We start from the raw sequence: 20,984 nt of genomic DNA, 5'->3' as shown, positions 1-20,984 counted from the left end.
AGCGAAGCGAGGGCGGGTCGCTATCTGTACTAATATTATAAAGAGGAAAGATTTGTTTGTTTGTTTCGAATAGGCTCCGAAACTACTGGACCGATTTGAAAAATTCTTTTTCCATTAGAAGCCAACATTGTCCCTGATGAACATAGGCTACTTTTTTTTATTTTTTTTATTTTATTTTTTTGGTTTCATGTGTGTTTTAATGTTTCCGAAGCGAAGCGAGGGCGGGTCGCTATCTATACTTCTATACTAATCTATACTAATATTATAAAGAGGAAAGATTTGTTTGTTTGTTTGTTTCGAATAGGCTCCGAAACTACTGGACCGATTTGAAAAATTCTTTTTCCATTAGAAGCCGACATTGTCCCTGATGAACATAGGCTACTTTTTTTTATTTTTATTTTTTGGTTTCATGTGTGTTTTAATGTTTCCGAAGCGAAGCGAGGGCGGGTCGCTATCTATATCTATACTAATATTATAAAGAGGAAAGATTTGTTTGTTTGTTTCGAATAGGCTCCGAAACTACTGGACCGATTTGAAAAATTCTTTTTCCATTAGAAGCCGACATTGTCCCTGATGAACATAGGCTACTTTTTTTTTATTTTTTTTTTATTTTATTTTTTTGGTTTCATGTGTGTTTTAATAATGTTTCCGAAGCGAAGCGAGGGCGGGTCGCTAGTGTTTTATAAAGATGATATTAATCCTTATCCAAATGAATACGTTATTCATTACAAGTAATTAATTTAAAAGAAATTTGCCCTTTTCATAATTTGATTTCAATGCGTACCTTAGAAGATTTCGCAGTTTTAAAATAACATCACAGCAAAATAATTATCCACCGCGTAATTATGACGTACAAGGGGCCGGCCGGTGCGCGGTGGCACAGAATATGAAGAATGACAAGAAACACCCAAAACACTTTAAGATAGGCTTTGAAAATTGTAGATTTTTCTCGATTTCTCCAGGATCCCAACATCAGATCCTGATTACAGGACCATTCGGGAAGTTGACCCTTTCGAACAAAAAAAAAAGAAAAATCATAATCGGTTTAAGCATTCTCGAGAAATCGGTGAACATACATAGATAAAATAATGGTGGTCGAATTGATAACCTCATCTTTTGAAGTCGGTTAAAAAGCGAGATTTTTGTACTTTAAATAGCTCCTTAACGTTAAATTTAACGTTATCCTTAAGTAACTATTCCAAGCGGACGAAGTCGCGGGCTAAGGCTAGTATTGAATACAATAGATATGCTGTAAATTTTTAGCAAGGTAGTGGTGTAGCGATAATAAATATCTGCCTAAAAAAAAATAATTTCAGAAAATCCAACTCTGATAAACTTGCAACATAATCTTGTTCCGATATTATGTAGGTACAGTGCGTACTTTTTTACGTTTTCGCGTTCATACGAGACCGTGGAGAATGTGCACCATTGTGATTTTTATTGTCTCATAATGCCATGTATTCGTTGCAAGAATCATCTTTGGCAATGTTACATCGCAAGTTTTACAAATTTGCATAGGTACTATTACCTATATATAGTGACGATAAGGCGTATTGTAAGTCGCACGGATAGGTACCATATCGACCTACTTACATAATATATGTATAACTGCGCTATTTCGCTTTAAAGAGTAGGGTTGTATCCCTAACAGTTACAATACAATGGACACATCAGACTATCTCAAGGTAAGACGTGTCGGTATTCACGTTGTGATGTCTATGGGGTAACACCAGATGGTGGTAGTTCATGCACATATCAATGGTATAAAAGTTCTTTAATTTTCCACGTATTATTATTGAAAAGTACAATAAATCATTCGATTACAAACATTCAAGCTCAATTAAATAAAGCCGTGAAGGGATAATTACAAAAAAAAAACACAATGAATAAAAATCTTTAATTGGGTATAAATAATTTTATTTACATAACTATTTATTACAAAGCTTACATCTATTAGCCAATTCAATTTAAATTTGTACACTATATACATTGCGATTTAATACTAATGGATGATTGAAACGAGTACAATAGTTTTATTTTACATAAATATTTGTACAATGAGATGCGTATTTGTACTGGTTCATTTCTTGGTTATGTGTTTGGAAGAATACATACAAAAACAAAAGAGAAAGCGTAGGTTTAGTTTCACAGAGAAGCAAGGACGTTAACATAATAAAATAATAAATTACAAAAAAAAAAAATATAATTCTTTATAAAGTCCATAATCTTTAAATTTGACTTGTAGTAAATGAAAAAAACTATGTCTGTCCGTAGTGACGTGAATGGATTAGATAAATCAAATTATAATTAATTAAATTTTCATGTCAGCATAATACTCGAACATTTTTGTTTTAGACAAGACTTACAATGTGCTTGTGATTCGAATATTTCATCTCAAATAAAAATCTAAGCGTTATAAATTAAGTACATAATATCTATAAAGTAGCAAGGTAAAAGTTGTTTGACACTTTTTGTACTATAAGCTCAATAATAACTCAATCAGTGACTTCCTGAGTAAGCCTAAAAAAAGTCTTGTTTTGCAGATCATACTATTCACTTCAAAACCTGTAAAATAGTTGATGAGACGAAATATTTTTAATATCTATAAGTTTTATGCTCATCTCATCCTTTGCTGCAAATCGCCGTCTGTGTAATATTTTATCCAAAGTTTTCAAAGTGATGTATGAAGTAAGGCAGACGCCTGGTCCTGTTTACTTCTTCGCAAGCTGACATCACCGACTTGGTGAGTGGTCGGGGTCCACACGAAAACACACCGATCTTTGACACCTGATTATTGAAAAGCTTTTATTATTATTATTGTAAATAATATACAGCACCCGCCAATAAATACTGAACATCGACCTTTGGAAGAATCAATCGGCTGATTTCGGTTTCGTAGAGCGTTATCTCTGTGCTGTCTATTAGATAATCGATCTTTTATTTTTTTTATTGTTTAGATTGGTGGACGAGCTCACAGCCCACCTGGTGTCAAGTGGTTACTGGAGCCCATAGACATCTATAACGTAAATGCGCTACCCACCTTGAGATTATAAGTTCTAAGGTCTCAAGTATAGTTACAACGGCTGCCCCACCCTTCAAACCGAAACGCATTACTGCTTCACGGCAGAAATAGGCAGGGTGATGGTACTTACCCGTGCGGACTCACAAGAGGTCCTACCACCAGTAAAAATCTATCTATGGATCTATGGCATCATAACTAATAGTATTCGTCTCAAATTCGTTTTCGCTTAGTTTTAACAAATAATATATTCGTAGTTTATATTGCTTTACTCACGTAACTATGTTTCTTCTGTACGAACTTGAGGAAGGAGGACATGTCTGGTCGGCCGAAGTGGTTGACCGCCTTCAGTCCCGTGAACATCGACGTCCGAGACAGACGTTGGAAATGATTCTCGCATATGTACTGAAATATTTCAGAATGTTATAAAGGAAACGGAGTTGTGACATTAGAAAAATAAGCATTTTTTTACGTTTTTTTTAAATGGGAGTTTGTGATAATGGATCCTTTGAGATAATATTTGTCTATGATATATGTATGTAAGTCATCAGTCCGTAGTATTTACATTGAAATATATTAGAGCAAGCTCACGACACACCCGGAGATGCCTATTTCAGCCGGGAAACAGTAATAAATTTCGGTTTGAAGGGTGGGGCAGCTGTTATACTGTAAAAATGAGACTTAGGACTCATGTCTCAAGGTGGATTGCCGTATTTACGTCGTTGTTATTGATAGTCGATTTGTTAGTTGATTTATAGATTCACTTGTCAAGTACCGTGATTAAAACGTATCCTATTTTTGAAACAAAGGCTACAAACTATCTTCTTACAAAGTTTCATTAAAATCCATTCTGCTATTTTTGTGTGATGAGGTAACAAATTTGAATTTGTGGCAACATAGGCATAGCATGGTACCACCACTCCGGTTTTAAGTATTATTATACTAGCACAACTGACACTTCGACAAAGTGATGTCACTAATTAGATGTCACTAATAGTGATGTCACTAACGCGGAAAACGTTGTAATATAATCTAAACAGCTTAGAAAAAATATGTTATTTTAACACTCGATGTTTACTGATAGATTTTCATAAAGAAGGTTGAAGCAACGTTCTCACCAGCATGGTCGTCCTCAGATCGAACTTGTGGAAGAATTGCGTTATGAAGATATGGATCTCCAGTACATTAGTCACGTCTTTCCGCTCGACGTCGCGGAGAACGTCTATGAACCATTCGAAGTGTTTGTGCGATGGACATATCCATAGGAAATATACCTGGTATACACATACCGGATAATGTAGTAAGCATAAGATCGGATAGAATTATTGTGTACATAGCTTTTTAACTGACTGCCGGATGAGCAGGGTACAAGCAATACAGGAATACAGGAACAATACAACAATGTAATATTGTTTAGGATATTTCTTATTATATTTATTAGTGTTTTTATTCAAGTTTTTTTTCCCCAAAAAACTAAAATGAAAAGCAATTAAGTAGTTTTCCTGGAAAAATATAAATTCATGGTACTCCTATTCCTTACGAAATTTAATTATCAACTTACAGACGTTTTCTGCTGGACATAGACTTCCTCAAGGTAGTCATAGTATATAATTACGATATCAGCTGCAAGACAGATTTTGAATGCATTTTTATAGATATACTCAAAACGTAATCTTTTTTACTAATTAGTACACTACAGTCCATCAAGTACAATGCAAAAAAAATACATTTTCTAATTTACATTAAGTGGAAGTTTAACTTTTTACTCAGAATTCTTATTATTCTTTCGCAGGTTAAAAACCCTACAGATGTATGTTTCTTTTTTTGTACCATTGAGTTTCAGTTCACAACGTGACTAAAGGAGTTTTCGATTCAAAAATACATATATGTATGTATGTACCTTTTTACAAGCAACCCCAGAATATCTGTTCGTGGATGTTCCGAATACGAGGTCGTTAAGTATGGAGGCGTAGGGAGTGACGCCGATGCCACCTCCCACCATCACTGCCACCTCGAACTTGTACCAGTCCTGATTCCCGCCACCGAACGGACCTTGTATTCTGAAATTGTACGAAAATTTAAAAGCTACAACTTTTATTTTATTGCTTAGATGTGTGGACGAGCTCGTAGCCCGGTGTTAAGTGTTTACTGAAGCTCATAGACATCTACAACGTAAATGCCGCCACTCACCTTGGGATATGAGTTCTAAGATCTCAGTATAGTTATATAGTTACAACGGCTGCCCCATCCTTCAAACCGAAACGCATTGCTGCTTTACGGCAGAAATAGGCCGGGTGATGGTACCTGTCCGTGCGGACTCACAAGAGGTCCTACCACCAGTAAAATATAGTAATATATAGATATTCTCAACAAAAAAAACAACTAAGAAATTGCCAATTGTACTTTTTTTGTTTTTCATGTATCGCACTGTTTATTTGTTTTTTGGTGTACAATAAAGAATACTCTCTCTCTCTCTCTCTCTCTCTAAGAAATGCCTTTTATGTGTTGTCTTACCTGATTTTAGGATGATCGTCTGTATTATAATTGCAAGGATCGAAGTAGTTTCTTAGTTTCCAAGTCCAGGGTCCTTGTGCTTTGATGTGACATGAGAGGAAGTTCTCGTGCGGTGCTGATGTGAGTGTAAACGAATGGAACTCCTCCTTCTTAAACGCTGTACACGACAAACGAACCCATTGACCTGTAGATTAACTTAAAATGATTAAAAACACTAACCGATAAAGAATAATTGATATAATCATTCCTATTTGTGATTAAATAAAGTGTTGTTGAAGGTCGTTAATCTTCCGTTTAATTTTACAATGCAATAAATAAATATCCTTATATTTACTAAACGATTGATATTTAAAGAATAGTGTAACTGAATATACGAATATTGGTGTGTATTGTTTAAATCCGCTGTTAAAGTTCAAATAATTAACTTAAGCCCAAGTTCTTATATTAAATACTAGCGACCCGCCCTCGCTTCGCTTCGGAAACATTAAAACACACATGAAACCAAAAAAAAAAAATAAAAAAATAAAAAAAAGTAGCATATGTTCATCAGGGACAATGTCGGCTTCTAATGGAAAATAATTTTTCAAATCGGTCCAGTACTTTCGGAGCCTATTCGAAACAAACAAACAAACAAATCTTTCCTCTTTATAATATTAGTATAGAAAAAATAGACGTAATGTATTGTGTTAATATGTCTGTCTCTTTCTTGCTTTGTTCCGAAAACGGATTATGTCATTATTCGTTATAGCCTTTCAGAGAAAAGCTATAGCGAAAGTATCTTCTTTATTTCTTTTATTTGTAAACAGATTGTCTCCGTTGCTCACGGTCACTTATGTTTGTAGTTCGTTTTTTTTATGAGCTGATTACATAATGAATTTAATTAATTAATTTTTAATTAAATAATTAAATTCATTATGTTAAATAGTTAATTAATTATATAATTTAAATTAATTAATTTAATAATTTAGTATGAAAATTCCATGAATTATATCAGTTTTATCAGTCAGAATTTTTTTATTTTGTGGTGAAAATGAAAACTAGACCATTCGAAATATCGCACGTGTTAAGAGTTATATTAACGTTATAACTACGAGGTGATATTGCCAACAGCGTTTTGTTATTAATAATAGGGTTGAAGCTTTTTTGTCGTCGAGCTTATGGCCCCGCTGGTTCTAAGTGATTACTGTAGCCCATAGAAATAATAAAGTGAATGCCGCCAATCATCTTGAAATGGCTAAAGTATCGATTGCATAATATAAGTGCTGTCCTACCCTTCAACAGGGAATGCATTACTGTTTTAAGGCAAAAATAGGCAAAATGTCTACTCGAAGGTGCTTACAATACGTCCCAGTACCAGTCAAAAATCGGTTTTCTGTAAAGTCAGTTTACTGACGATAGTTGAACCTGACAACGTCATAAGAAAATACTGATGGAATGGTTTCTTTTTTCATAAGAAAATTTGAATTTTATTTGTTTGATAGATATTTTGTATGGACAACTGACACCACATTCACTTTTCACTTAACTTCATACTTGACGAAAACATGTGAATGTATATATATAGCAGCTGTAAACGCGGATGCATCGCTCACTCAAGTAGGAGAGAGACAGATGTGGAACGCTGCCGAACGCGGAGACCGATTGTGCCTGTTTGTCGCTCGTTGCGCGCTCTCGCTTGCACTTCAAGCCTTAAATGGAACGCTTCAGAGCGAGGTAACGCCGCATGAGTCATGTTTTTTCGAGCGTGTAGCCAGCTCCATCGAAGTATAAGACGTTGTCACGTCAAAAAATCATACTCATTATTTTGGTAACTTATCTAGTTATTCCTGATGAGTAAACGTTAAAAAGCAAGTTTAATAAGGCACATCTTGTTACCTGATAGATATTTTAGGTTAGGGGGTCGGTAGAACTTAATCTTTATAACGTCTGATGGTAGCATCTCCGTTTCTAAAACGTCTAAAGCAAGGTACTCCGTTCTCAAGGACACCACCTGCGAACAGAGTTAAATCACATTCTATTTAGAATTATAAGTAAAAAGTAATGTATGATATAACTGAAACAAAAAAAAAAACAACCATGTCACAGACAAGTCAAAAATTTTTAAACAAAAATACATAAGGGAAACGTTAGGTACACTTCTTGCGGGACTTCGGGTTATACATTCGAAAAGTTTTCGGAACTAAGTCCACAGTTTTTTATCTCTCCTGTAAGTCAGTCTGGGTGTTTATACGGAGTGTGGCTATCTTCCCAACACCGGCTATCTCTAGAATTCTTGTATTGTAAAATTGTTCTAACTTCTATCTCATATTTGAAAATTGGTGATTGATTTCACTTTGATGTCTATTGATTCTGGTAACCACTTAACACAAGTTAAAGTGCTCTAAAATTGTATTAAGACATATGACGCTCTTTACGTGCTTTACTGAGCGACTTCTCACATTGGTTTTATCCCGGTTGTCTTGCGTAAATAACAGCGAAATCTACGCCACGGCTGTTGAAATTTCCGTAGACTCTATTAACCGTTTCTCATTGGGTGGGCGGTGAGTTATAAAAAACCTGTTACTAGAATGTAATGTAATCTGAACTGATCTGTAATCTATAACTGAACAGCGCCATTTAGTTTTTGTGGTGTGTGACCTCTGGTTTCTTAATCGTTCACGTCACTGCGATACCAGCAAAGAACTTACCTTATCCAGAGTGTATATGATAGCCGGTCCAAGGAAGAATATCCAGAACCTAGGAGCTCCGGTAAGGCGAGCGAGTCCGTGGACTAAGCACAGCGCGTAGAGCGCGACGTGCAGCGAGTGAGCGCGCCAGAACCATGGGTACGCGCGTTTACGGATCACGGGGTGTGCAAATACGAATATTATACACATAATCACGAATAACAGCACCCCACTTACACCTGCAAATGCACAAGACTTATAATTAACATAGACGATACGTAGTGACGTAACTATTTATCAAATGTTGAAAATTTTCAAACTTTTTTATTTATTGCAATAGGAGAACGATCTCACAACATTGCCCACTGAGTTTCTCGCCGGATCTTCTTAGTGGGTCGTGTTTCCGAACCGGCGGTAGATTCTGCGAAGCACTGCTCTTGCTAGGGCCAGTGTTAGCAACACTCCGGTTTGAGCCCCGTGAGTTCACCTACACGTCTAGGAGAAGTTGAAATATCCTCTCAAGGCTAGGTAGGAAAAAAAACTCACAACATCCTCCAGCGTTAAAACCTAAAACATCGCAAATGGAATGCCGCCATTTACTTTGAGACTATATGAGATCATTCTCTATTGTTTTAAACAAAAAAGTTAACTGAAAAACCAAAGCGTAAAAAAAAGAATAAGAAACCAATAGAATTTACCAGTAACAGTCTGGAATACCCAGTAGGTGATGCCAGGCCTGAAGTCGGATGTAAAATGTACTTCTTTGGTCAAACACCGAAGGTTCTCGACGGGCTGTGTGGACACGTGGTAGAAGTTGACCATATGACCGGCGGTGTGCAGCAAGGAAAAGAATAGAGCCGTACAGGCCACGATCTTGTGAAACTGGATGCTCGAGTCCAGAGGTATGTATTGTTGGATACTGAATTCCTGGTACAGAAGAATACAGGTATTTTTTATTGCTATTTCGATCTTATTAATGGCTGCGTTTAAGGCATAATGCTTACGCGCACTGGTGACGATTTAACACTTAACCTATCGTGTGTGTTTGTGTGTGTGCTCATCTGGAGAACGATGCTATTTAAGACGCGTACACTCTTTTATCAGAGTGCATGATTTCTCCACATAGCCAGTTATAGAGGTTTTAACTAGCCTACGACTTCTCTTAGCGCTTGCCTTGATTGATTGACTTCCACGGTGAAGGAATAATATCGTGTGATAAAAATCAAACCCGCAAAAATTATAATTTGCGGAATTACTGGTGGTAGAACATTTAGGTATAACATACGGGTAAGTACCACCACCTTGACTATTTCTGCTGTGAAGCAGTAATGCGTATCGGTTTGAAGAGAGGGGCTGCCGTTGTACTCGTACTGTAAAAACTGAGGCCTTAGAACTCATGTCTCAATGTTGGTGGCGGCATTTAAATTGTGGATGTCTACGGCCCCCGATAACCATTAAGCATCAGGTGGGCTGACAGCTCGTTCATCCAACTAGGCAATAAAAATCTATAAAACTTATCATCAGAATTGTTTACTTTTTGACCAAGTAATGAGAAGTTTGTGTTTCAGTCAAGTTTAGTTTATTCGAAATTTAAATTTAGATTGTAAACTGTTTTTTTTATAATTTACCCACCTTCAATTTCGTTAAAAGATTCCTGGACATCGTCAATAACAGTAGACTATAGCAAAAAGACAAAGAGGCGGCCGATCCTCTGGTGATGGCGATACCGACTCCCATAATATGACGCAAGTCTAGATGTTCCGACATAAACGAATAGTGGGCGAACCTTTCTACAAACAGGCCTATGGTCACAACGTAGAAAATGAAAAGATAAAATATATTTTGCCTGTTTTCTTCCAAGAATGTTGTTAAGTAATCCCATTTTAATAGGAGCCAATGCCTGAAATCACACCACAAATTGTAGGTCTCGGGAAAACTGTGTTTACATTAGCTAAGAATGATTAAATATGGCATTTAAAAAAATATGGTCTTGAGATATTTTCGTATGTAGAAGGTGTCTTTTTGTGATATATTTTAGTACTTTTTGTTGATCAGAAAGTCGATCAACATCTACTGTCAATGAAATTCATTTATTGCTTAGGTGGGTGGACGAGCTCACAGCCAACCTGGCGTGAAGTAGTTACTGGAACCCATAGACATCTACGACGTAAATGCGCCACCCACCTTGAGATATAAGTTCTAAGGTCTTCAGTATAGTTACAACGGCTGCCCCACCCTTCAAACCGAAACGCATTATTGCTTCACGGCAGAAATAGGCAGGGTGGTGGTACATACCCGTGCGGACTCACAAGAGGTCCTACCACCGGACATTGGAGATGGATTTGGAGATGATACCTGGTCTGTTCCATGGAAGGCTCAATATGGAAGCTGGTCATTCTTGCAACGTTCGTTGATGTGTCGAGGAAATTTTGCTTAGCACCTTTACAATCTAGACCTATGGCCACGAACTCTCCTTTATATTCTTTCATCATCAGCTTGAAATCGGAGTAGGTCAAATGGTCTTTGTGTTGAAGTCCGGCATCCTGAAAGCCAGAATGATTCAAATCTACTTACCATGCCAGAGTACGCAAAGAAATTGTTCTTTGTTTCGTACATTTTTAGTATTTCAGCAAAGAAGGCATTTTCAGCTTAAGCCAACAAGAATTAGAATTTTCTTGATACCTATACATCTTACTAATAACTATATTTTTTATAAACTATTTATTATCTAACTAAATCCAAATCACATGATAATCTGAATTCATAGTCATTCATGTAAAGTTTTATCTTTGTTTTACTATGCCAATAGAAGAGAACCTTTTTATTTCCTTAAATAGATAACAAAATAATCAAAACCTTTAATTTCTAATTTGGCACTTACAGAAAACATTCCGTCAATCAGTTCAGTGACATGTTCATCTCTCAGTGAGGTAGTTCTTGCTATTTCCACGAGCGACCTCAGCATCTCGCTCAGTTCGCCTTTATCGATAACACCGTTTCTATCGTTGTCGCACATATCAAATATTATTCGAAGCTTATCGTCTGTAGCTCCTCGAGAGAATAGGACTACAGTATCAAGGAACTCCTGGAAATTGCAAAGCGGTAACATGTTATAACTATGAAGGGGCCTTTGGCAATTTGTTCTTACATAGCATTGGGCAAATCTAGATCATCGCTGCATTAATGACTTTAGAGTATATTATCAGACGTTTTGTTGTCATGATCGGCGTTTAGCCGAAGTAATTGATGGAATGGAACTTGGTGGTGCTTAAATAGAAGGTAATCAAAATCCTGCCTTTTCAAAATCAGTTAAAAACGTACCTGAAAAGAAATCCTGCCGTCGCCATCTTTGTCGACGATATTGAACATTTTTTTGACGAAGACTGCGTCTCCTTTCATACCAAGGGCACTAGCAAATTCGCTTTTTGATAGTGACGTTCTCATAACTATCGACTGGAACAATCAGGTAAAGTATTTTGAGGACGTTAGCGTTTATATTTCTGTTTTTTTAGTATTCTGTCAGCACATTTCTAAACGAAATATTTACCTCAGGGTCGGCATCTTCAGACCTCCTCCGCTTTTCTCCAGGCGCAAGGCCAAATGTTATAGCGTAGGCTTCTCTGAAGAAATGTTCTAATTTGCGTTGTCGACGCTCCCTTGTTTCAGCTGTAGCCAAAATTTGTTCACGCAGTCCCTATTTTTAATACGCTTTTATTAGCTTCAGACGTATTGATTTTGACCCCCTTCCTAACGTTGGATTAACTCGAAATTTGGTATACTTATTAAGGACCGATGACAATTCAATATTAAAAAAATAATTGAAAAAATTTAAATTCAACTAAAAAATGAAAAATAAATAGTAGTTTAAAAAACTAACAAAATACGCTATTATAGAAAATCCAACTAAAAATAGAATTTTTTTTTTAATAAAATTGAATTAATTAGTTGGATTTTCTATAAAAGCGTATTTTGTTAGTATTTTTAAACTATTATTTACAAATAAGTCAAAGATCGTAGTAGGTACTATTAGTAAGTGTAGTATTTTAGTAATTAAAATGACGTGTATTTAATTAAAATGAGTCTTACGGTTTAATTTTGCGTTTTTATTATTAACATTATTTTATTACGGACGACTCCAATACTTTATAGCTTTGGTCACGAAAGATTTAGGTTTTATACCGCGACAATTGATTATTTTACTAACTAATGTCTGCTTTTCTGTAAAAAATATTTCTAGATCTTTCGTTTCATAAGCAACGAACAAAAAGTACTGGTCTTTAGTTGAGGTCTGTCAGTTTGTTGGACTCAGGTTTTCATCTTCATGACAAGAGGATCCCGGTGTTACATAAGCTTCTCTTTACGTATCCGAAGTGTCGAAAATAATATTTTGAAAATAAACAAAACCACGAAATTAAACATTTAAAGTATCTTTAATTAAATTTCTTCTGCCACCCTTGTCCACCCAGTGTAGGTCTCTTCATATGAACTCTATTCTTTTCGGTCTCTTGCCTTTCATAGGCAGTTATTATCAGCTATTTTGATTAGGTTGTCGTTCCACTTCATTGGTTGTCTATTATGGCTACGATTCGCGAAATTCGAAGAGCATATTTATACTGCATGTACTGTTTTTACCTGAGTAAGATTCAACGCTTTCTTGTGCTGCGCCAGGAAAGTGTCTAGTTTGACTAAAAACTTGCGCCGAGATGCGATGGAGTCCATTTCAAGCACTAAGTCATGTTCCCGAGGGACTCGTACGAGGACGAGGGGACGTTTGTTGTTCCGACCTTCCTGAAATTCGAAGTAAAACAGTGAGAAATTGGAGTTTAGAAATTAAAGTATGCAGTTTATAAATGATAATAAAGGACCTCTTGTGAGTCCGCACGGGTAGGTACCACCACCCTGCCTACTTCTGCCGTGAAGCAGTAAGCCGTTTCGGTTTCAAGGGTGGGGCAGCCGTTGTAACTATACCTTAGAACTCATATCTCAAGGTGGGTGGCGGCATTTACGCTGTAGATGTCTATGGGCTCCAGTAACCACATAATATCAGGTGGGCTGTGAGCTCGTCAACCCATTTAAGCAATAAAAAAAAAAAATGTGTACAGTACCGTGCGATAAATATTGCCTATCGACCTTTGGAAAGAGACAATCGTGGACCGTTATCTCTGTCGCACACTACCTATGTAACGATTGTTAGTTGTTGGAGTGCAGTAGTGTTCGATCGGACTGTTAGGATTTCGTGTACTATTTTTACTGTCGGGCATTGTATCACATCTTTTTGAGTTACCGTGGCAAAGTACTTAATTTGAAGGATAGAACAGGTGTTTTATTATAGCATCGAGTCTTAGAAATCGTTTCTAGAGCTGCGTAGTGGCATTTCATATTCGGTAATAACTTGACACCTCGCCGGTCGTACACTGGTTCTTCCATCAGTACATTCGCTGTCTATCTTGAAATGGTAAAAATGTAGTACACACCTGACTTTCAACTACGGTAAGCTGATCAGTGTGATCCAACGGCAGCGTCCGTAGCTTTTCTCCCTTGCGATCTGTCACGTGCAAGGCTGACTCTGGACCAAGCCGTAGCTTTACAAGTCTCTTGTGTGACGCGTGGACCCATTCTCGACAGACCATTTTATCGACTGAACCTACGAACAGTTGACGACTTATACTCCTCTGAATTATAATGAACATATATAACGAACATATATTTATATATAATGACCGTTGCAGTTCGGTCGGTTTGCCTTAAAGCTGCTATCGTTTTTTTTTGGGATTGAGAAATTGGGTGAGAATTTAGTGACAGCGGTAAGTTTAAAGTTGGGCGAGGTTACTTTCCCTCCTATGAACAGAAAATGGAGAAGTACAAATCTTTCGAGTTGACCTATGTGGCATACTCATAATGGTACTGTAAAAACTGAGATCTAAGTACTCATGTCTCGAGGTGGGTGGCGGAATTTACGTCGTAAGTATCTATGAGCTCCTGTAACCACTTAACACCAGATGGATCATGAGCTCGAATAACCAACTAAGCAAAAAAAAATTGAAATTATCTCAACAGATTAAAAAGCTTAATTAAAATCACATATTTCATTGATCATAGGATTCTTCACTAATCTGCTTGGCTTCTTAATAGTCTATTGGATATACAATAGCTATATCCAGCTACGTCTCCACTGCTAGAGGTTTATCGTGGCTAAAGCAAACTTGTTCTTATCAGTTGCCTACAGAAACAGCTGTTCAAGGTCCTACCAAACCAACAAATCATTGGAGTTAATTACTATTTTTTTGGGAACAGCAACAAAGCGAAGATCTTCCACCAAGTGGGTGATATTGCTTGGTTATCCCACAGCTCGAATGTTGTAGTTGTAAACATGTATACATGTAAGTTTATTAAGAAAATATCGTTAGCGAGATTCAGGCATCTTTTGGTCCATGATAGCTACCGCCACATGCTTACCTTCCCTTGCTTATAGTGCACTAATAATGTAGACTTCATTTATGTAATACATTCTCCTTTATGAAAAATTCTTGCTATTTTTAGTACCACTAATTGTAGGTACTGAAGGGCACATAAAAATATAGGGGTAATAAAACCATTCTACTTTTTTATTGATGGCATCTATTTCTGCTGTGTAGCAGTCATGCGTTCGTATATCTATCAGTTGTTGTTAACACTTGTCATTCAGTTAATTGTAAGTTCATTTCTCCACTACACAATGAAAACTATAACTTTGCTTGGTACTCCTTCCTACCTTTACATTGAGCATTTTTAAGATGTTCTTGCTGAATCTTCAAACGCCGTCTGCGACTGTTCTGTAGCTTCACAACCCCGTAACCAGCTCCGGCGCATAATATGGGAACGAAAACTAATATCAAACAGATGTAGATGTAGGCGAATTCGTTTCCCTGAAAAATAAAGTCGAAGGTCTAATTTAATTTACAAAAAAAAAGATTCTACCCGACGAGAAAACATTTTTAAAATGGCGTTCCTTTATATTTTACTGGTGGTATAGGACCTCTTGTGAGTCCGCACGGGTAGGTACCGCCACCCTATTTCTGCCGTGAAGCAGTAATGCGTTTCGGTTTGAAGGGCGGGGCAGTCGTTGTAACTATACTGAGAACTTAGAACTTATATCTCAAGGTGGGTGGCGCATGTTCGTTGTAGATATCTATGGGCTCCAGTAACCACTTAGCACCAGGTGGGCTGTGAGCTCGTTCACCCATCTAAGAAATATTTTTTTTATTTTTATTATAATTAAGCTGATGTTAGATCGTCTCACAGCATAATAATAATTGGTCTTTGTAGCGATTATCGCGTACAAGCTCTACAGAAATTTAACCATAATATAACCAATTTTGTTTTATTAAATATTTAAAATACATTTTAATTTAAGTCAATAGAAACATGTTGTAATATAGTACCATATATCATGATTGTCAAACCAATATGAGAGGATATTTTTCAACATTATGATTAGTCTGCGAACCGAAGCTACGTTATTACTTCTACGTATTCAGTATCTGAAAATATAGCTTTTATAAACAGCAAATATTGGTATGATAACAACGATACGTTTTAATTTTAAAATTGTTAATGTAAAATTTTGTGTTTAAACGATTTGCTTGTCTGTCAGTCATTAAAAGACCTACCTCAAAATAATCGTAGCCCTTCAAATATTTGCAGGGTGGAAGTTTGGAAGCGTTCAGTTGGTATGGTTGTGGACACGGGTCACCCGCTCGCCAATGGAACACGTCCCTTTGTATGTCTTTGGCACCTATTGCTGTACTGTTCACTATTATATCCCATAGAGTTATACGACGAAGCTCTTCTATATCTCGAGGAGTGAATATACTGGAATGACGATGTTGTATACAATGGTTTGTCAAAATGTGGATACCAGAGCCCATAGAAGTCACATCTTGACCAAGCTTGAGGTGTGAGGTCGAAATTTCAATTCTATTGTATATTTGGCGAAGCGTCCTTCGAACTAAGACTAATTGTACATCCTGCTATATTATTTTGTTTACTTCTTTGCTAGTTTTGCATACTGCGCCTGTCTTCACACATTGCTAATAAGTGTGAAGTTTGATTATGAAAATTATGTTTAATTGAAATAATGAGTTCAAACTACACTATAGTCCATTTCACCTTTTTAAAATTTAGCGACCAGTTCAATATTTTAAGTATTCATTGTATCAAATTATTAATTTCTTGAAGGCGATAATAGAGAAATATGTAAATTGTTCAAGTACTAGTTTTCGTGTAACGTTAGATAAAATCATTGAAACCGCAAGATTTCAATTTCATATTTGAAATATGAAATTTTTTCGTTGGCTTAAAAAAATCGTCAAAGTTACAAAATGAATAAATAGATAATTATATCCGTTGATAAACAGAGGAGAATGTGGAACTTTACTGTTTTGTCTTTATCTATTTTCTATATATAATACATATCGACGCTTGAAAGGCAAACGTGACTAAGCGACAATAACTGCTTTGTACATAAATGATAGGCAATAACCATATTCGATGCGCAAAAAAAATATATTTCTAGGCCTATTAAAATCATTTCAATCCTACAGCTAGATTCGTTAAAATATTTATTTTTTTCAGGTATTTCAACTTTAAATTAGTCTACTGTAAAGTTCACGCATTGTCGTTTAGTCACGTTTGCCTTTCAAGCGTCGATATATAAATTAACTTTCATTAAAACTGGCTTTAATTCTAGAACTTACCCGTTCTTGTCATTTTCGAACCAAAATCGATCAGAATCTCGTATTCTTGTAAATTGATCTATTATAATGGCTCTAAACAATTCACCCGGATGTCCATTAGACTCCAGCATCCCGCCTGTCATATTAATAAAATTTTAACCAAAACATAAATATTCATTAATCTATTCATCATATTTTATACACAGTAATATATTTTATGTAAAATATATGTATGTATTAAATAACGTAAGTGATTTTAGTATAGTTTAGAAAATTTAAAAAAAATAATTAATAATTTAATTTCTTGTTACCGATATAAACATCTATGTTATCGACGTCTCCGTTGTAAATTTGGACTAATTTTTGTAATAGATCAGGATTTTTCTCGAACAGTTCAGGATTTATTTCGTTGAATGTCTTTATTTTTCGTAGGCCGAAGTATTCCCTGGAAAGATAATTTAGCGAGACCTAGTTCAGATTCCGTTACGACTTTGTTAAGGGAGTTTTTTTCATGCAATTGACTTTCTAAACTAATCACAAAAGAAACGGTAATCGTAAAGCGCTTATTTTAAATAATACAACAAATTATTATTCTTATATTCGTTCTCTATTCTATAAACAATTAATCCAATTGAGTTTCAAAATTCTATAGTTATGATCGGCACGTCAGGTAAGGTTTTATATTTGATTTTTTTTTTTTTTAAATTGATTAGATGGATAGAAAAGATCAAGGTCCACCCGGTACTAAGTGGTTATCGGAGCCCATAGACATCATCAACGTAAATGTCGCCACCCATCTCGAGACAACGTTCTGAATCTCAGTTTTATAGTACAACAGCTGTCTCATATTTCGAACCGAAACGCATGATTAACATAAATAAGACGACACACAGACGGCAAACGCACATCAGAAATAAGCAGAGTGACAGTAATTATCCGTGACGGATCAATGTGTTCAACAACCAGTAAAACGTGAGTCAGTTTACCAACCACACAATTGCAATCTTACCTAACTGTATTATAATCTGGAACACCATTGTCTCTTCCTCTCATTATATTTAAAGCGCCAAGGTCTCGTCTAGAAAATTCCATGGGACCGAACAAATTATCTCGTACATCGGAACAGAGTAGAGCGTCCTCTCTCTCGGATAGTTGTGAGGCCATCCCCATCAAAACTTCTTCTAGTGGAACTTGTGACATAACGTCCTGAGAAATAAAAACGAACCATTAAAAACTCATACTTTAACCCTTCTGCAATTAAAACTAGCAAACTCTAATAAAGTAACATTTGAATAATTAAACTACACTTACATTTCCGTCCCACCATGTCTGACACAATCTAATAGCGTCATGTCCTCCCGGCGCTCTGCCGTAACCGCATTTCCTATTTCTAAGTAGAATAGCTGGTGGCACTAATGTATGGCCGAATCTAAATGCTGCTACGGCGAACTCGTGGGTCACTCCCGGAGCTACTTCCGGCTTGTAACCTTCGTAAGGCGGAAGCGCTGCTCCGAGGAACGCTGGCACGTATTCATACAAAATGATGTTCTAAAATCAAAGCATTATTGTTTTTCTGCTGCCTATTGTTAGGTATTTTTTTTAACCTCCTTTAAAGAAGAACAGTAAATGCCGTTTAGTCGCCTATTATTTTTTTAAATGCCTTTTTTTTAAATAAATGTTTTTTATATTCTATTTTTATTCGTTTTGTGGCTTATAGAACAACTAAGCTTCTAATTGTAAACTTATTGTCATTATGTTATTTCTGACGTAACTTTACATTTTTCGTAGTTACAGACGACTAAAGTATGAGTATTATTCGTTGACATAATTTGAATATTGTGTGATGTCTGTAATATTATCAGTTGAGACGTGAGTTAATTGGAAACCATCAATAAAAATGTAAGTTGGTGAAACTTTGCTCATACTTGCAAACTGGCTATGACAATCCTCCGCGCTCTCTGGAACAGTTGTTCGTCGCTCCAGTCCGGATGCTGTTTGTGTACTCGAGCTGCGACGACGTTGTGCCAGCGGAACAGCAGTATGCCGAAGCTCACCATTGCTGGATTTTGATTGGTACGTGGATCTCCTAGTACTTGAAAATGGAGTAAGTTTTGGTTTTAGATTCTCGATTGTTCCATAAATCTTTGGCGTCCACAATATCGTATAAAAACGTAACTATTCATTTAGCACTAACAATTACCCGGGCAGAGAGAGACTTCTCGTGGCTCGTTTTATGCCCCTATAGGACGACACGACGAGGTTGGACCTAACATCATTGTTACATTTCGAAGCTCCCAAAATGCATAGTTACTAAATTGGAATGACTATTATTGACAGAGATACTGGTAAGTAATTTTTCTAATCGCTTTGAAGGATACAAGAGCCAATTTACATATTCAACGAGATCTCAAACTCTTTCCTCAGAACTTACGTCGATTATAACTATATGTAATTTTGGTAATAAAAATCGTCCGTGATTACGAAAATTGTAAGGTATTCGAAACTTCGGAGATTATTTAATGAAAATAGTAAACACGATATTTTAAGTACGTAACGTAAAGTAGTTTTAATTATGTTTGCTACTTGCGAAAACCGAAGAAAATACTAAAATATGATTAAAAAAAATCAAATTTTTTTTTATAGCTTAGATGGATGGACGAGCTCACAGCCCACCTGATGTTAAGTGGTTACTGGAGCCCATACACATCTACAACGTAAATGCGCCACCCACCTCGAGATATAAGTTCTAAGGTCTCAGTATAGTTACAACGGCTACCCCACCCTTCGAACCGAAACGCATTACTGCTTCACGGCGGAAATAGGCGGGGTGGTGGTACCTACCCGCGCGGACTCCCAAGAGGTCCTACCACCAGTGATGATTTCAAAAATAGTAGTAAATTTCTAACCTTAACTGGTGAACGAGTTGCTAGTCCGTCTAGTGATGACTAAATACACTACACTACCTATACTGTGAATACACTACCTACATACATACTACATTTAATCACTTTTTTAAGCCAACCTTTGTTCTCGTACAAGTGCAAAAATGGAATTAGAGATTATAGTGAGTGATGTGACAGATTGCGTTTTATCACAATAAAATATTTTAATTAAAAAAAAGGGAGCAACCTTATCCACAAATCTACGTTGCGAGAAAATATAACAATTACGTTAGATTTTTAAAGATCTTATCGTATGTTCTTAAAGTACTTACAAGTATAATTTAAACAGAATTAAGTACAAGTTGCGTATCTGATACTTATAATGCATTGCTTTTTTTGCAACGGTTTGTTGATTAGTTAGGTCAATGTTCTTAAACGCATGTTTATTCAATTTTGTGGTATTGTACTTATGAATTATACAAACGAAATGCATAACTCATGCCCATGTATGATTGATTAAGTAGAAATGACACGAATTAATGAGATGGTTGTTAAAGGTTATTTAGGTTTTGAGATACGGCTCGGCAATGCTCAAGATTCAAATAAAGTTTCATTCAATCTTATTTAAAACCTATTTTATATTAATCCAGAGTAAGAGTTACTGTGTATATTTTTAATATTTTATTCTTATCGAATTTAATTTACGGGAACCTATTTTGGTTTGTGCCTACTGACAACACAGGTATCTAGCGCTCTTCAGTTATCGCCCAAAAACAATTATTATGGTAAACAAACACTAGTATTCATTTTTATTTCTTCTGCGATGCTTAGCGTGGTATGGACATGTGATGCGTAGAGAGAAGATGCATGTGACTAGGATATGTATGGAAATGGTAATGCAAGGTAGAGGGGGAAGAGGTCGACCGAAGGAGACATGGATGGAGTGTGTGAATGACGAAATGTGAGAGAGAGAGGAGTGAGTGTTGAGATGACGGCTGATAGAACAGAATGGAAGAAAAAAATTAGTTGTAGAAAGCTGTAGAAAAAGTAGTCGATCATACCTAGTGGGATAAGGTGGAGAAAAAGAAGATGGTTTAGCGTTGTGGTTTAATAAATGAGATAGCCGTATGCAATTATATCTTTAAATGATGGTGAAATTTACGCTGTCTAACGTGGTAATGACGTTGTT

General features: G+C 36.1%; 1 protein-coding gene across 3 annotated transcripts in view; it reads right to left on the bottom strand.

Annotated features, from left to right (window-relative positions):
- Positions 1-1,882: 1,882 nt before the first annotated feature.
- Duox (dual oxidase) overlaps positions 1,883-20,984 on the bottom strand; it is a 62,233-nt gene continuing 43,131 nt past the window's right edge. For all 3 annotated transcript variants that reach the window (XM_028183599.2, XM_089729470.1, XM_028183600.2), the window contains 22 exons: positions 18,839-19,005; positions 18,225-18,461; positions 17,923-18,119; positions 17,225-17,358; positions 16,935-17,049; positions 15,849-16,050; positions 14,951-15,104; positions 13,674-13,843; positions 12,832-12,987; positions 11,747-11,893; positions 11,521-11,652; positions 11,081-11,284; positions 10,555-10,742; positions 9,832-10,099; positions 8,898-9,126; positions 8,221-8,438; positions 7,409-7,523; positions 5,534-5,717; positions 4,920-5,079; positions 4,138-4,293; positions 3,296-3,424; positions 1,883-2,787 (listed from right to left, as the gene is read on the bottom strand). In XM_028183599.2, coding sequence (XP_028039400.2) covers positions 2,659-2,787; positions 3,296-3,424; positions 4,138-4,293; positions 4,920-5,079; positions 5,534-5,717; positions 7,409-7,523; positions 8,221-8,438; positions 8,898-9,126; positions 9,832-10,099; positions 10,555-10,742; positions 11,081-11,284; positions 11,521-11,652; positions 11,747-11,893; positions 12,832-12,987; positions 13,674-13,843; positions 14,951-15,104; positions 15,849-16,050; positions 16,935-17,049; positions 17,225-17,358; positions 17,923-18,119; positions 18,225-18,461; positions 18,839-19,005 — 3,791 coding nt within the window. In that variant the 3' untranslated portion in view covers positions 1,883-2,658. The remainder of the gene's footprint in view (positions 2,788-3,295; positions 3,425-4,137; positions 4,294-4,919; positions 5,080-5,533; positions 5,718-7,408; positions 7,524-8,220; positions 8,439-8,897; positions 9,127-9,831; positions 10,100-10,554; positions 10,743-11,080; positions 11,285-11,520; positions 11,653-11,746; positions 11,894-12,831; positions 12,988-13,673; positions 13,844-14,950; positions 15,105-15,848; positions 16,051-16,934; positions 17,050-17,224; positions 17,359-17,922; positions 18,120-18,224; positions 18,462-18,838; positions 19,006-20,984) is intronic.

The sequence above is a fragment of the Bombyx mandarina genome, chromosome 08 (assembly GCF_030267445.1).
Source record: "Bombyx mandarina strain Sakado chromosome 08, ASM3026744v2".
NCBI classification, from domain to species: Eukaryota; Metazoa; Arthropoda; class Insecta; order Lepidoptera; family Bombycidae; genus Bombyx; species Bombyx mandarina.
This window is presented reverse-complemented; position numbering and strand designations above follow the sequence as displayed.